At 38.4% G+C, this 16,063-nt stretch overlaps 1 protein-coding gene across 2 annotated transcripts in view; it reads right to left on the minus strand.

Moving 5' to 3' along the window:
* The window catches only part of mettl14 (methyltransferase 14, N6-adenosine-methyltransferase subun), a 96,086-nt gene that overhangs the window by 11,161 nt on the left and 68,862 nt on the right, over positions 1-16,063 (minus strand). For both annotated transcript variants that reach the window (XM_020527252.2, XM_020527253.2), the window contains 3 exons: positions 8,498-8,585; positions 6,673-6,763; positions 4,715-4,856 (listed from right to left, as the gene is read on the minus strand). In XM_020527252.2, coding sequence (XP_020382841.1) covers positions 4,715-4,856; positions 6,673-6,763; positions 8,498-8,585 — 321 coding nt within the window. The remainder of the gene's footprint in view (positions 1-4,714; positions 4,857-6,672; positions 6,764-8,497; positions 8,586-16,063) is intronic.

Raw genomic sequence — 16,063 nt, forward strand, 5'->3', positions numbered from 1 at the left:
TTAGATGACTAAGTAACAGTAGAAGTCTGAAGAATACAAGTTTAATAGATTAAACAAGATTGACTAAAAAGCAAACTACAAATAGTGATATCAAAACTCAAAACGCGAAATAAAAAATACATAACACAGATGCAGGCAATTGATATGCTGCAGCTGTAGTACTTAATGAATGCTAGTGTGGTCTACAATGACCACATCTGTCATGAAATATTTGAAATTCAAGGAATTGTGGTTCAGAATTGATAGTTTGGGGTCTGAGTTTTGCATACTGCAATGCTGTATGGAGGGAGAAGGTGGTGGCTATCCGGACATTTTATTCTAAGATGCAGTCACTCTGCTTAGATCAAGGACGTCAGATATGGTCAGGAATAAGAAGGTGTCACTATGAGTGAATTCGATATGGGGACCCAGAAAGCAGGACTAGAGGAGCCCTAAACTTGCCCGACAGGTGCAAGGTTTGTGCAGCCTATGTGGTTAAGCATAAGGGACGCACGGAGACTGAGCAAGCATATTGCAGCATTATTATGCAGAGAGCATTCCAGTACAGAGGTAAAAAGGAATGCAGTGACGTTTAACACTGTACTTATGAAAGCAGATTCTGCTGTCTTTAAGAGAGATTGTCTGCCCATAGCCGATGTTGCCTGTTCAGTTCCAAGGCTAAGGACTTCTTGGGGCTGGAAAGAAACTTGGCATGGGATGAGAAGGTCCAACAATTGTGGTCCATGTACTGTTGACATAGATATAATTAAGATGGAAGTTCTTCTGAGGGAACATGAGCGGCTAGGGGCTAAATTAGAAAGTAGAACTACAGAAGTTCTCTGGGTTATTATGTGAGCCACGAGAAAATTGGAAAAGGTCCAATTAAATTTAAAGGTTGAAGGTGTTGCTCAAAGATTGGTGTGGGAGAAATGGGTTTCAATTCATGGGCACCGAGACTTAGGAAAGGGAAGCTGTTTTATTCTGTTAGCTTTACTTGAATTATACTGGGATCCATGTCCTCATCAATTGAATAACTAAGACTATAGATAGGACTTTACACTAAATAGTGGAGGAGAGGGTTTTAATGTGTGAAAATTTAGAAAGATAAAGAAAAAAGAAATAACAAGGCAATAGTGCAGGATAACACTATGGGAACGGTAACAAGGAATAAACAAGAGTATATATAAATAACAGTATGTCAGCAAATAGGATCAGAATTGGCAAAATGGTTAAACAAATTTCTAGGCTCTTACTTGAATATGCACTGCATTCAAAATTAGAATAGTTGAAGGCACGAATCAAAACAAGTATGATCTGCCAGCTGCTACAGAAATACGGTTACAAGGTGACCAAGGCACATTTAGTGACACATGGCATTTCAGAAGGACAGGCAGAAAGAAAAAATGTTGTGGTCTCTCTCTTAGTAAAATATAGGATCAATAGGGTAGTGAGAAATTACTGTAGTTTGCAAGACTAGAGTAGAATCTTTGTGAGTCAAAATTTAAAAAAAAATCACAGGGAAATAAATCACTGATAAGAGGAGCTGAAATGCTCCCAAATAATCATGACACAGTAAGACAGAAAATCAAGAAACAAATCAATAATCCTGGGTGGCTTTATTCTTTACATAGATTGAGAAATAAAGCTGGTAGAGGTAACCTTGAAGACAAGTTCAATCAATATATTGTTCTAAGAAACAGTCAGTATTTCAAGAAACCAACCAGGAAACAGGATAATTTAGATTTGATAATATTTAATGAGACAGGATTGATTATCTGATCTAATAGCAAAGAATCCTTTAAGGAAGACAGTGACTATAAAACAATGAATTTCACTTCATTAGGAGAACAAAAATCTTTGTTCTGAAACTAGTGACTAAATTTAAAGGCAATTATAAATTTAAAAAAATGAACTTGGCTAAAGTCGGCTAGGGAAACAGTTTACAAAAAAAAAAGCTGCTTAGATAAGAAGTGACAGATTCAAAGCAGCAATTTCATAATTCTCAGCAAATATATATTAAAAAGAGAAAATCTACAGAAGGATGAATCATCCATGGTGAACTAAACGTGTTAAGTATAGTATTAAATTGAAAGAGAATGTTTACAATGATGTGAAGCTTAGTGATAGATCAAAGTTTTGAGAAAAAAAATAGAATCCAGCCAAGTATAACAAAGAGAGAGAAAAGAATAAGAAACATAAAATGTTCTTGCTTTGTTTTTGTAAGTATATAAAATAAGTAGTGTAGCCAATGTAAATGTTAGTCCCAGACGGAAGAGCACAGCCCAAATGGAGTCACAGAAATGGAGAAGGGGGTTGAGAAACATTAAAAACTGTTAATACAGTAGACGGCTTTAAATAGTGGTAGAGAAAATGGTGCAGCTCCTATTCCAGTGACATGGCACACGAAAGCAGATGAATGAGCTCAGAATTTGTGCTGCGAGCCACAGTCTCTCATTGGTGCTGCTCAGTTGAAAAGCTGACACAGATGCAGTTTTTAACAGTCATGCAGATCTGACACCTTGCCGTGGAACCGCTTGAAGAATCCTGCAATCTGTAGACTTTAATGAAAGCCTCGCCCAAGGCAATCAATAGGATTCTCCCTCAGAGGAAGCTGACAGAGGGAATTTTCCAAGACCTCAAAGTCTCAAGGTGACTAGAGAGCTCTGGAACTTCCTGGAATTGCTCTTTCCCAGCTCCTCCTTCAATCAAACTCTCCATCCCTGGCTTGCCCATCTCCCCAAATGGGTCACTGTTCCACGCTGTTTCCTGTTGTCTGCTCCCCTTGCCTCCTCCTTCCTTGGTTTGGAGGCTCAGCAAGCAGCTGCTATTCAACAACACTCACTCAGTCTGCCATAGGGCTGGACACTTCACTGTTTTGCAGCTCAACAGCCTTTGAACTGAGAAATTTGAAAACAAAAAAGGTGGGCAGAGAAGTGGAAAGGCAGAAAAGACTTCACCTGACAGGGATAAGGAAGTGGCGGTAAGTCTAAACTCACAAAACAAACGCAGGGAACACTTGGAGGTTTGCACAGCCAAAACAAAGAATTAAAGGGAATGAAGCTCATGGCACATCTCCAATCCACTTACAGGACAATTTGCACCAGCAACTATCACTGTAATGCAAGAATACTATATACTCAGGGATTGGGCTAGGCTAAACCTCCGAGCTTTTTGCCCAGCAGTCTGAGCCTCTGTGGATGCTCAGGACATCCCTGCCTTGCCTTTTTTCACTTTGCCCTCTCAGACAGAGATATTGCTTCTGTCTTGCCTTGCCGTGGTTGTCAGAGGCCTCAGTCAAGTCAAGAAGGATAAGTCTTTGCACAGGGAGTCCAGGCATACTTGGTCAAGGTCAGAAATAAAAATTGTTGCAGAAACTCAACAGGTTTGACAGCATCAGTGGAGGGAAAGCAGAGTTAATGTTTTGGGTACAGTGACCCTTCTTCAGGGCAAGGGCATCCTCTGATATCAGTCCAGGGGTGTGGGCACAGTGAGCCAGCCAGTCAACATAGGGATCCTCTCCTCATTAAGGATAAGAATTTGAGCAGACCACCGCCCATTTTAACTCTTTCTGCACTATTTCTATTAGGAACAGATTTCCTCCAGGAATAAGGGGGGAGCAGCTACTAAATGAGGAAAAAGTGGGTGGAACAGCTGTTACTTTTAGTGCAAGTGAGGCTGGCTCACATTGCTCACACCCCTGGACTTGTATCACAGGCTGCCCTTGACCTGAAGAAGGGTCACTGGGCCCAAAACATTAACTCTGGTGCAAGTGAGGTGGCGCTGCGATGAGTGATTAGCCAGCAAAGAGAGCAGTCAGTGTTAATGGTGTTGGAAGTTGGATGGGTGAGAGCAAGTGATGTTGCAGGCAGTGGGAGGTTACAGTATGAACATTGGTGGGGGAGGTTGGCATGGTTGCAGAAATAGAGTGAGAGTGTGTTATGGAAAGAAGATGGCAGCAATGTGGAGAAAGTCGTTGATCTTCTTATATTGCTGGGCATGCCTCCAGACACTGGAGAGAGCTTTAACTTAAGTGGCGACCCTGGAGTAGACTGCATGCACAATATTCCCTTTTCTGAAAGGTTTTAAGAACTTGGAGGCATAGTTTCAGGATATGGGCCACCTGTTTCCAGTTAAGATGAGGAGCAATTATTTTCTCAGAGGGTTGTGTATCGTTAGAATTCTGAACCCTAGAGGGCTATGGAGGCTGAGACATTGTATATATTCAAAGTGGAGGGAGACAGATGCTTAAGCTATAGAATTTCAAGGATCATGAGCAGCAGGAAAGTGGGTTGAAGCCAACATCATATCAGACACAACTTTAAGTTGGCAAAGGTTGTTCGAACTCCTGCTCCTATTTCTTGTGCTTTCTTTTAAACAGAAATTAAACTATTTCCTGTTTATGCATCTTGTGATTTATATGCATAGTGCTTTGATACAAGCCAACTTACTTCTTTATCCTATCAGATTTTGTTATGCTGTTTCAACTAAACTACTTCTTAATAAAAAGTTAACCTTATAAACAACAATACTTTTTTTAAACATACAAATTTACTAATGAACAAGCCTTAATGGTTTGAAATGGCTTTATGTCCAAATAATTAACTGCAAATTAATTCAGAATACACAACCTTCCCCAACTCAGTCATATTTTATTTGAAAACATTTTCAAATGATAACCTGCTCTACAATGATCATAAATAAAACAAAACATTGTCAACAAATCTACGCAACTTACATCATCCCATGTCCAGCACTTCTCAACAGCTGTTACGCCAGTTTCTCTGTAGTATTCTTCCAAAGGTGGCTCCACCAAAATAACGTCAAACTTGCATTTCAGCTCTCTAATATCAAATGTCTCTAGGTCAGCTGGTAAATACCTATTTACAAGCAAAATTGTCAACTTAATTCTAAGTACATCTGTTGAAGGTACAGTGTATTTCCCCAGTGTAAACATCAGGAATTTGGTCAGAATTGGAAGGCACTTGCAGGATTTCTGTGCAAACATACTACCTGGTGCACAATGCACATATTTGAAAAGTTTTACCTTTTAGCCTCAAAATTTCAGATAGGCCAGGGGGGAGAAAAAAACAAAACAAAAAAGAGGCTGGTGTGGTTAAAAAAAAAAACAGAACTATTGCAATGAACAATTAAAATTAAAAGAAAGAATATGGATCTAAATTTAGCAGTCAACTGTGAAACAAAATCTGTTTGAATTTGGTACAAGTCAAGGGGATTTTCAGGTTTTCAGCAAAACTGGTGTCATCAAATAAGCAAGCTGCCAATCACATTGATGTATTCCACAGACCGCAAAACCGGAACTAACACAGATAGAATTTCTTCACTTTAATTTTTAAAGTTGCAAAATAAATTATGAGAACATACTCAAAGAATTAAAGCAGAGGTCCAAATATCTACCAGCTACACAAAATAATGTCTCCAATGTGTGGAATTTAACAGTGGAGAAAGTTGACATTCTGCAAGTATAAAATTACTCTTTCAGATCCCATGATGCCATTTAGCTAACAAGGACCATAACACACCGTTAAACATCCAGTTAAGCCCCATTTCACAAGATGTAATGTTTTTCATAAGGGATTTAATGGCAAATTAATAACACAGATCGTCAGTTCAATGATTTTTCATTAATAGCACGCTGTTGGGTGCTGCTTTTACAGAAGCATAGGATTATGACATCCTGAGGATGTTAAAGGCACTTTATAAATGTAAAGCTTTTTTTTCTTTTAACAACCCAAAGTGCACAAGTAACAAATATAGTTGAAAATATTATTAAGACCACAAGACATTGGAGCAGAAGTAGGCCAGTTATTGAATCTGCTCTGCTATTCAAGAAATCATGGGTTACCTGAATCCTCAACTTCACTTTCCTGCCTTTCCCCATAACCCTCGATTTCCTATCTGATGAAAAATCTGTCTATCTCAACCTTGAACGTATTTAACAACACAGCCTCAACAGTTCTGTGGCAAAGAATTTGACAGATTCATTACACTCAGGGAAGAAATTCCTCTGTCTGTCTTAAATGGATGACCTCTTATTCTGAGACTATGCCCTCTGGTCCTAGCCTCTCCCCACCAGGGGAAACAATTTTTCTGCATCCACTCTGCCAAATCCTCTAAGAATCTTGTATGTTTCAATAAGGTTGCTTCTCATTTTTCTATATTCCAACAAATATGGACCCAATCTACTCAACATTCCTCAAAAGACAGTCCTTTCATACATGGTAGCCACCTGGTGAACCTCCTCTGGACTGTCTCCAATGCCAGTATATCGTTCCTCAAGTAAGAGACCAAAATACAGGGATGTGCTATCATATGACATTTAAACCTAGACGGCACAGTAGAATAAATATGGGGGAAACAAATTTCTATTTCAGAAACTACTCCGCAGCAAAAGACCTTGTAACTTTTCAGGTTTGAGTGCAGAAGTGATGTATTTTAACTGCACAGGACCTTTAACTCATTTCCCTACAGCTCTAAATGCATGGTAATTTGGACAGTGCCAATATTTGTGTGGATCGTGCTGTGATTTTCACAATATTGCACAGCTCTGCAGCCTAAAGATCTCATCATTACTTCACAGCAAGATCCTTATTTCAGCCTAAAACGGTAACACTTTTCTTCACTTGTATTTTACAGGAGATCAATCATATAAGAATTCCACAAAGCAGTACTCACATGGGGGGAGTGTTGGTTTGGGAAATTAGGTCGTCCTTCAGTCTGATCAGTTCACGGAGTTTAGGGTACTCTTCAAATCTGTCTGCCAGGCCTGTTGTGTTGTTTAAAAAATAAAAAATTAAATGTGAAACTTTTCCTAATGAATTATGGGTACTGATGTTCTAAAAATTCTTCATCAAATACACACCTGAAAATTAATATTATATGAAGTTCATTTCATACAACAGTGAAAGTAGGTTGAAATTTCTAGTTGAGTTGACATAAACTGAATGTTGGTGGGCTTCTCAGTCTTGTGCTGTTCCCTACAGTTCATGTAACATGTGTGTTTTCTATTGGTGTTATCCAAAAAAAAAAAATCACACCCAGAAAGGATCATATTTAGCAAATCTTGGAGTGTTCAGCTCAGAATACTCTGTCCTTTTAGATGTAAGATCGCAGCTGATTTCTTTTTTCATTCATTCATGGAACGTGGGCTGGCTGGGCCAGCATTTATTGCCCATCCCTAGGTGTCCTTGAGAAGATGGTGGTGTGCTGCCTTCTTGAATTGATAGTCAATTTTATGTAGGTTGATCCACAATGCCATTAGGCAAGGAGTTCTAGGAATTTGACTCAGCAACACTAAAGAAACAACAATATATTTCCAAGCTAGGATGGTGAGCATAGCTTGGAGAAGAATTTGCACAGTGTTGTTCCAATGTTTCCAATGCTCCTACCCTTCTAGATGGAAGTGGTTGTGGATTTTGGAAAGTGCTGCCTAACAAGTCTTACTGTAGAAATTTAACATCTTGTAGATGATACACACTGCTGCTACTGTACAAATGCTGCCATGTGGAAAAAAAAGAAGTCCAAAAAAAGAGTCCAAACCTGATCCAGGTCTTGTTGCATTTGGGCATGGACCTCTTCAGTATCTGAGTGGCGAATGGTGCTGAACATTGTGGAATCACCAGTCAATATCTCACTTCTGACCTTTTTATGGAGGGAAGGCCATTTATGAAGAAGCTGAATATGGTTTGACCTAGGACACTACCCTAAGAAACATGCATGGTGAACTCCCATTAGTACTATTACCTGCTTAAAACAGTAAACCGCTGGATCACCCTTCTACCGTTTTGATCATGTCAGTGCCTGGACCCAAGTGTAAATCTAAGCATTTCCAAATGTACTGACTACGTAAATATTTACTTGTCGGACAGAACCTGATGACTAGAGACAAACGGAGATATACTGTCAAAGATGCAAAAAGCCGAATTTCAAAGGGAGCAATCTTTTATTAAAAAATGATGAAAGGGTACTGATTGGTTGGTAAGTTGCCTCTTGATTGGTCAAGTCTTAAGAGATGCAGATTGCTTAAGGGAGGTAATCTCCCCAAGCATTTATTAAAATAAAGAATGTGTAATGTCTGGACAAATTCCTTTGCCTAAACAGGGCAGGTCTCAGCAAATGGATGTTGCTTCCAGCAAACCTAAGTGACAGCTATAATTATGAGCTCCAATAATTAAACTGATTGTTGCCTAATTCTTGGCAATTGGAGATTGTCCAGCAAGAACTGCAACAATCACAATAATATTTAATGCAGACATTATATACTGAATTTTGAAATCTATGGCTGGTTGAGTGCAGTCAATAGTGAGTTCAACGGTGGTGCTGAACTTATGGTCCCTGCTTGCCCGAGTCATACCCTTCTCCATCCCAAAAACCAGCTCTGTTGACATCAGAAGCGGGCATTTCACATCACCAAAGTTTGGGGAATTGGAAAGCCTATAAAATTAAACTCATAACTTTAATTCACAACCCCACAAACTGTAGGACTATTGCGTTAACTTACCAACATCACGAATAAAGTTTTGGGGTCTATGACCTGTGTCCACAAAATGCTGGCAGTAGTCATTATGTGGATTGAGGCTTTGCGTACCCTGATAGAAAAATGAATGGATTAAATAGTTTATACAAAAGGGAAATGCTGCAGCAAAGCTAAAAGTAAAACAGCATGGATAACTATCTTTATTTATGCTATCTTAATAAAAATCTACCAGTAAAATAATAAATTTAAGCAACATTAAAGATTTGAGATATCAGGGCTAAATTTGGAAATACTGCAATCATTTTTCAAAATAAAACCAGTATGGAAAGCATGTTCAGATCTAAATCAACATTTTATGATATTCTGCATATAAGGCAACAAGACCAGAGTATCGTTGCACACCAGTCGCTGACAGTAAACATGCAGGTGCAGGAGGGAGTGAAGGAGGCAAATGGTATGAAGGCCTTCATAGCAAGAGGATTCAAGTACAGGAGCAGAATGTTTCTGCTCCAACTGTACGGGGCCTTGGTGAGACCAGACCTGCGATACTGCGTACAGTGCTGGTCTCCTTTTCGGAGGAAGTATATTCTGGCTATGGAGGAAGTGCAACAAAGGTTTGCCAAACCGATTCCTGGGATGGTAGGACTGATGTCTGGAGAGACTTGACCAGTAAGGACTTTATTCACTGAAGTTTGCAAGAATGAGGGAAAATCTCATACCTGACTAAATGCAGGGAGAATGTTCCCAATGACCAGGGAGTCCAGAAGCAGGGATCACAGTTTAACGATACAGGATAGGCCAATTAAGACTAAGATGAGAAATTTTGTCACCCACAGAATCTGTCCCAGCTTAATTACAATTGCACTTTAAATTGCAACTGTCCCGCCTTTGCCTCTCGCAATAATGTAAATTAGAGCAGGAATAGATCATACACTCCATCGAGCCTCTCCATTATCCAGTACAATCAAGGATCGTATTCCGATTCAACTCTTTCTTTCCTTCCAGCTCCCTAATCTCTCGTTTCCCAAAACATCAAAAATCTGTCTCCGGTGTAAATACATTCAACGACAGTGGATTCACAGCACTCTGACAGAGAGTTCCAGAGTTTCAAAACACCAAGTGAACAATTGTGCTCTCACCTCAGTCCAAGATAATGATTTCTAATTCCAAGACTGCAGCTATTTGTTCTAGATTTTACAACCAGTGGGAATAACCAGCATCTACCCTGTCAATTCCTTTGAGAATGTTATATTGTCCTTGTTTATCAAGATCAAAACCGTATGCAATATTCAAGGGTGTGATCTAAGCAAAAAGTTTGCACAATTTCACAAAGACGTTTTCATTCAAACCCTTTGAGAAAGGTCAAGCTTCTTAGTCGCTTACTGTAGCTGACTGCAAACTTTACGTTCCTTTTATTAGCAGACCCCAAGTTCCTTTGTACATCAACTTTTCCAATTTCCTTTAAAACACATTCTGCTTTTCTGTCCTTTCAAATCAGAAGTAATAACCTCACCCATCCTCCATGATACTTCCACCTGCCGCCCTTCTGTCAACTCATTTGACTTATACAATTCTCTATACAGTTTCACTGCTCACAGCATACATTCCTTTTAGAGACTATTTATACAATCAACCTTTGACATCTTATCACTCATACATCTGTCATTGGCTTCGCTCAAGATTCTTGTTAGTGGCTGAGGTACGTCACTTTTGAATCTTAATTAAGTATTCAAACACTCACAGCCTGCATTCCTACTAAGTTTTGTACTGTAAGCAAACATGGATACAATACTCTCAGCTTTTGTTAAATTTGTTAATATAGTTTGTAAATTGCTGCAACCTATGGACTAAATATCCACTATTTCCAGCCCACATCTTAGAAATTTCCTTCGATCTCTGGGTTTTGCTTTCTATACATCAATTAATCTCTGAGCCATGCTAATATATTAACTTGTGTAACAATTTATAAAATGCACTTGAAAATCCAAGTACACTGCATCGACAAGTTCCTCATTATCTAACCTAATAACTATCTCCTCAAAGACATGGAAAAGAAACATGATCTTCCTTTTGTAAAACTATCTTGATTTAGTCTAGTCATACAATTTCTGAATGTATTGACCAGGCTTCCTCAATAAAACATTTTCCAGAGTGAAGGAGGTTGAGAAGCGACCTGATTGAAGTTTATAAAATAATGAAAGGTATAGATAGAGTTAATGGTAGTTGTCTTTTCCCTAGGATGGGAGATTTCAAGACTGGGGACACATTTTTAAAGGTGAGAGGAGAGAGATTTACAAAAGACACGAGGGTCATTTGTTTTTAATAGAGGCTGGTTCACATGTGGAATGAACTTCCTGAAGAAGTGGTGGATGTGGGTACAATTACAACATTTAAAAGACATTTTGAATAAGCACATGATTAGGAAAGTTTGAGGGATTTGGGCCAGGAGCAGGCAGATGGGACCAGTTTAGTTTGAGATTATGTTTGGCATGGACTCATTTGACCAAAGTGTCCGTTTCCGTGCTGTTAGAATCTAAGACTGATGATAGGTTAATTGGTCTGTAGTGCTCCATTCTGTTTCCCTCCTTTCCTGAAAGTGTGTCACATTTTCTAATTTCCAATATGCTAGGACAATTTGAGAATTTTGGAAATTCATACATTAGTATATCCATTCCTTCTTTAGAGCCATATGATTTCGGTTATTGGGTCCTGACACTTAGTTGGGCTTAAGCGTCCCAAGTTTCTCCAGTATCCATTCTCTGCTTCAATTTCCTCAGATTTATTTTGTAGGTTACACTCCCTTTCAGGTATGCAATTTGCAGTTTTTTTTTAGTGAAGATCGATGCAAAATATTTGATCAATGTTTGTGTAATTTTCTCATCCCCCAAATAATTTACCCCACCTCTGCCCCTAAGGAACAAACTTTACGTTAGCCATTCTGTTTTTCAGATGCCTTTAAATGCTTTATCTTCCTCTTACATGCCATCATATTTCCCCCCATCCTCCCTCCACCCATTAAAATTAACTTTCTGGTAGCCCCTTGCCGTTTTCTGAAACAGTCCCAAATCTCTTTGTAACATTATAAGCCTTCCATTAATCTAATACTATTATTATCCTCAGTAAGCCACGGATGGATTTTTCTTGTTTTTTTTTAAACAAAAAAATTTGGTTGAACATTGCAAGCTTTAAAAACAAAATGTTTTTTACTATTTAGTAAATAAGTTCCTTTTAGAGACTATTTAGCCACTCAACCCTTGCCATCTCACCGCTCATACATTTGTCATTGGCTTTGCTTAACATTCTGGTTTGTGACTGAGGTCTGTCATTTTTGAAATTTAATATGGTTTTCAACTACATTATGCTTATTACTGAAGACCTGGAAAGTCTAGTTGAAAGAATAGCACATTTAGCTTCAATCCAAAGTTTCAAAAGGAAATTGGATAATTAGCTGAAGCGAACATATTGGCAGGGCTGGAAGAGGAGGGCGGGAGAGTGGGACTAGCCAAATTGCTCTTGTGGAAAGATATGCCTCTTTTAGTGCTGTAACTATTCTGTGATTTTGAAAATGACTTGGAGTTATTTTACCAAATTATACAGTAAACTTATGAATATGCTCAGAGGTATTTTCAGCTGAAGAAGTTAACAACTCCTAATTTTGCTTCCTAAAAACACTGCAATCCGTAAATTTTCCATGCCACTTTTCCAGTTGTTATTAGGGCTCTGTACTTACAGTAGGTAACTTTCTTTGGGTATTCTACGTTATGGTCCTCATTCACGAAAGCGTTGACACAAGCATTATTTGTCATTGTTAAGGAGGAAAAGCACCGAAACAATACCTCCAACAGTTTCACACACATTCCAGGTAACCTTGAAATAATGTGAATTTATCTTTATAAACAGAGATTATAAAGGATTTCTGAAGATAAAAGGCTCAGATAAGTGTATCAATCTAAATCACATCTCTGCAAAGAATTCTATTAAGCAGCCACCTGGGGGAAACAAAATATTGAAAACCTGAAAATACTGCTCAATTTGCATGTCCACTATCTACATTAAAACTAAATACACTTACAATCAAATCACCATTGGATTACCATGCAAATACTATTACCTAAAGCAAATTCAAGTTTCGTGATTATGAATTAACTTGCAATTAGTTCTCCCACATATTTATAAAACAAAATCACTAGTATGTGCTGAACCAACATGCACTGACAAACCTAACCCCACATCTCGAGCTAGGTGCTGACTATCATAAAGATCTTTAAGTAAGCAAGTGAAAATAATTAGTCATTTCCTCTGGAGATCCTCAATATCTCCCTTTTGGTAGGTTATATTTGCAGGTATTTAGCAATCAGGATTAATAGCTCTTCCTTAACATCACTTTAATTAATGTCAAATTCTGGACTGGCAGGATAGAATGAGAATCACAATATCAGCTGGTGGGGATCTTGATCAGATGGGCCAATGGGCCGAGGAGTGGCAGATGGAGTCCCAGGTGGACAGGATAGTGAAGAAGGCGTTTGCTATGTTTGCCTTTATTGGTCAGTGCATTAAGTATAGGAGTCGGGAGGTCATGTTGCAGCTGTAAAAGACATTGGTTAGGCCACTTATGGAATACTGCATGCAATTCTGGTCTCCCTGCCATAGGGAAGATGTTGTGAAAGTTGAAAGGGTTCAGCAAAGATTTATAAAGACGTTGCCAGGGTTGAAGGGTTTGAGCTACAGGGAGAGGCTGAATAAGCTGGGGCTACATTCTCTGGAATGTTGGATGCTGAGGGGTGGCCTTATAGAGGTTTATTAAATCATGAGGGGTATGTATAGGGTGAATAGCCAAGAGTTTTTCCCCCAGGGCAAGAGTTCAAAACTACAGGGCATAGGTTTAAGATGAGAGGCGAAAGATTTAAAAGGGACTCAAGGGGCAACTTTTTCCACACAGAAGGTGGTGCATGTATGGAACTAGCTGCTAAATGAAGTGGGGGAGGCTGGTACAATAACAACATTTAAAAGGTATCTCGATGGCTATATGAATAGGAAGAGTTTAGAGGGATATGGGTCAAATGTTAGCAAATGGGACTAGATTAATTTAGGATATCTGGTCAGAATGGATGAGTTGGACCGAAGGGTCTGTTTCTGTTCTGTACAAGTCTATGACTCTATGACCCAAATGCTTTGTTCACGTGCACTCTGGCAAAAGAACTTGTCTCAGACATAGAATCTGAAGACTGAATAGCATTCTTTGGCACTAAGATCAGAGAAGGAAAAGTTAGTAAGACACAGAACTAAAAGCCCTTTATTTGATTACTGGCAGCAATTACAACAAGGTATGTTAAGATGGTAAAGAAATTGTGGTAGACATGTACGAACATAATTCAGAAATCTCAACAAAACTTTACTTCATTGACAAAGAAAACCAGCCTAATGACTAATTAATGAAGAATGATATCAAATTAAAAAGAAAAGCCTTAAAATGCTACAAAGATTAGTGGTAGGCCAGAAGATTGGGAAGAGTTCAGAAACCAGAGGATGACAAAAAAAAGAAGAAAATTAAGAGTGGGAGAGAAAAATAGCAAGAAAAAATAGATAGTAAAATCGTTCACAAATATATAAAAAAGATTGGGAATGGGAAATTAAGAATGGGAAACAAGAAACAGGAGAGATTTTGAACAAGTATATCATATCTATCTTCACAATAGAATACACAAAAAGCAATCAAAGATAGTAGAAAACTCAAGGTGCAAAGAAAGGAGGAAGAACTTTAAAAAGTCACAACCAATGAGGATTGCATAACTAACACAGTCAGGATAAATGTGTTTCGTGCACCCAGATCTATCTGCACTGGACTTTGGACTCTGCCTTTCGATTTTTCCCAAACCTTATGCCTTCCTATATTAAACTTCATCAGCCAAGTTTTTGTTTACTCACTGAACCTATCTGTATCCCTTTGCAGATTCTTTATGTCCTCATTACATCCTATCTATTTTTGGTATCAGCAGCAAATTTGTATATATTACATTCTGCACTGTCCCCTAAGTCATTAATACAAGATAGAAAATAAATGAGACTCTAAGATATATCCATGTAGCATTCCCCTCATTACATCTTCCCATTAATCCTATGTGTCAACCAATCCTCAATCAATACTAATACATTACTCCCACTGCCGCGAGCTCCTATCTCATGCAATAATCTTTCTGCGGCACCTTAATGTCTTCTGAAAATCAAAATACACTCCATCTATCAGTTTGTCTTTATCAATTCTGCTTGTTATAGCAAAGACTTTAACAAATTTGTCAAACACGATTTCCCTTTTACAAAACATTTTCACTCTGATTATGTTAAGTTTTTCTAAATGTTCTGCTATTTCTTCTCTTTATAATGAACAAGATTTTTCTCAACAACATATTAGGCTAACTGACCCACAGTTCCTGCTTTCTGTCTCTCTCCCTTCTTGAGTAGGGCATCACATTTAGCAGTTTTCCAATTCATTGGAACCCTCCCATAATCTAATGAGTTCCGGTATATATTAACCAATGTCTCAATTTCTGCTGCCACTTCCTTCAAAACTCTTGGCGGTAGGCCTCCAAGATGTGGTGACTTATCCACCTTTAGTCCCATTAGCTGTTGAATACTTTGTTCCTCACACGACTGTTACAAGATCTTTCCTCCCATTAGCACCTTATTTGTCATCTTTGGGGTTTGTATCTTCCATTATTAAGCCCGGTGCAAAATATTAGTTTAAATTACCTGCCATTTCCTCGTTATCCAACCTCAATTCACCAGTTGCATCCTCAAAGTTTCCCACACTTTCTTTAACTACTCTCCTTTCACATACCCATAGAAACTCTTGACTTTGATTATCAATTTTCTCCCTCCACAGGCAGCCCCCAGGTTGCAAACGGATTCCACTCTGTAGTCCGTTTGTAAGTCTAATTGTGCGCAAGTCAGTACATAATGCAGGAAAATGTAAAACAGCTGTTCATAGTACAAGAAATGTTCGTATGCTTTGTCTTTAAAAATTACACCCCTGTATGGGGCTGTTTGTAAGTATGAGCATTCATAAATCAGGGATCCCCTGTATTAGCTTTTTAGTCATATGCTGCTGGTTTTTAAATTTAAAAAAATCACAATCTTCTGTTCTACCACTGGCTTTCATCACTTTGTTCCCTTTAGTTTTTGATTAGACACTCTCCTTGATCACCTTTTTCTTTTAAAAAACCTTGATTCTCATCAAGTCCCCTTTTTTGACTGTAATAATTTTTTGCTGAGCATTATGAAATATCTGCTTTGATATCTGTCACTGCTCATCCACTGAGATTCCCCTTAGTCTCTTTTCCCAACTCGTTTTAGACATGTTTCGTCATAGATCAGAATGAAGCAGTGAAAGGAGCCAAATAGATAACGTTATGATCCCAGTTGATGTTATCACTTGTTAAGTCAGATAGATCCCTGACTGAAATCTGGTTTCATAGGCTATACTTTGCTGCACTTGTTGGTTTTAACGAGGCAGTCTTTCGCTGAAATACAACGACACAATGCTGCAAACTTGTGCTTAACAATGACACAAATTTATTATGCAAAAGAAATGAA

The sequence above is a fragment of the Rhincodon typus genome, chromosome 1 (genome assembly GCF_021869965.1).
Source record: "Rhincodon typus isolate 14 chromosome 1, sRhiTyp1.1, whole genome shotgun sequence".
Classification (NCBI taxonomy): Eukaryota; Metazoa; Chordata; class Chondrichthyes; order Orectolobiformes; family Rhincodontidae; genus Rhincodon; species Rhincodon typus.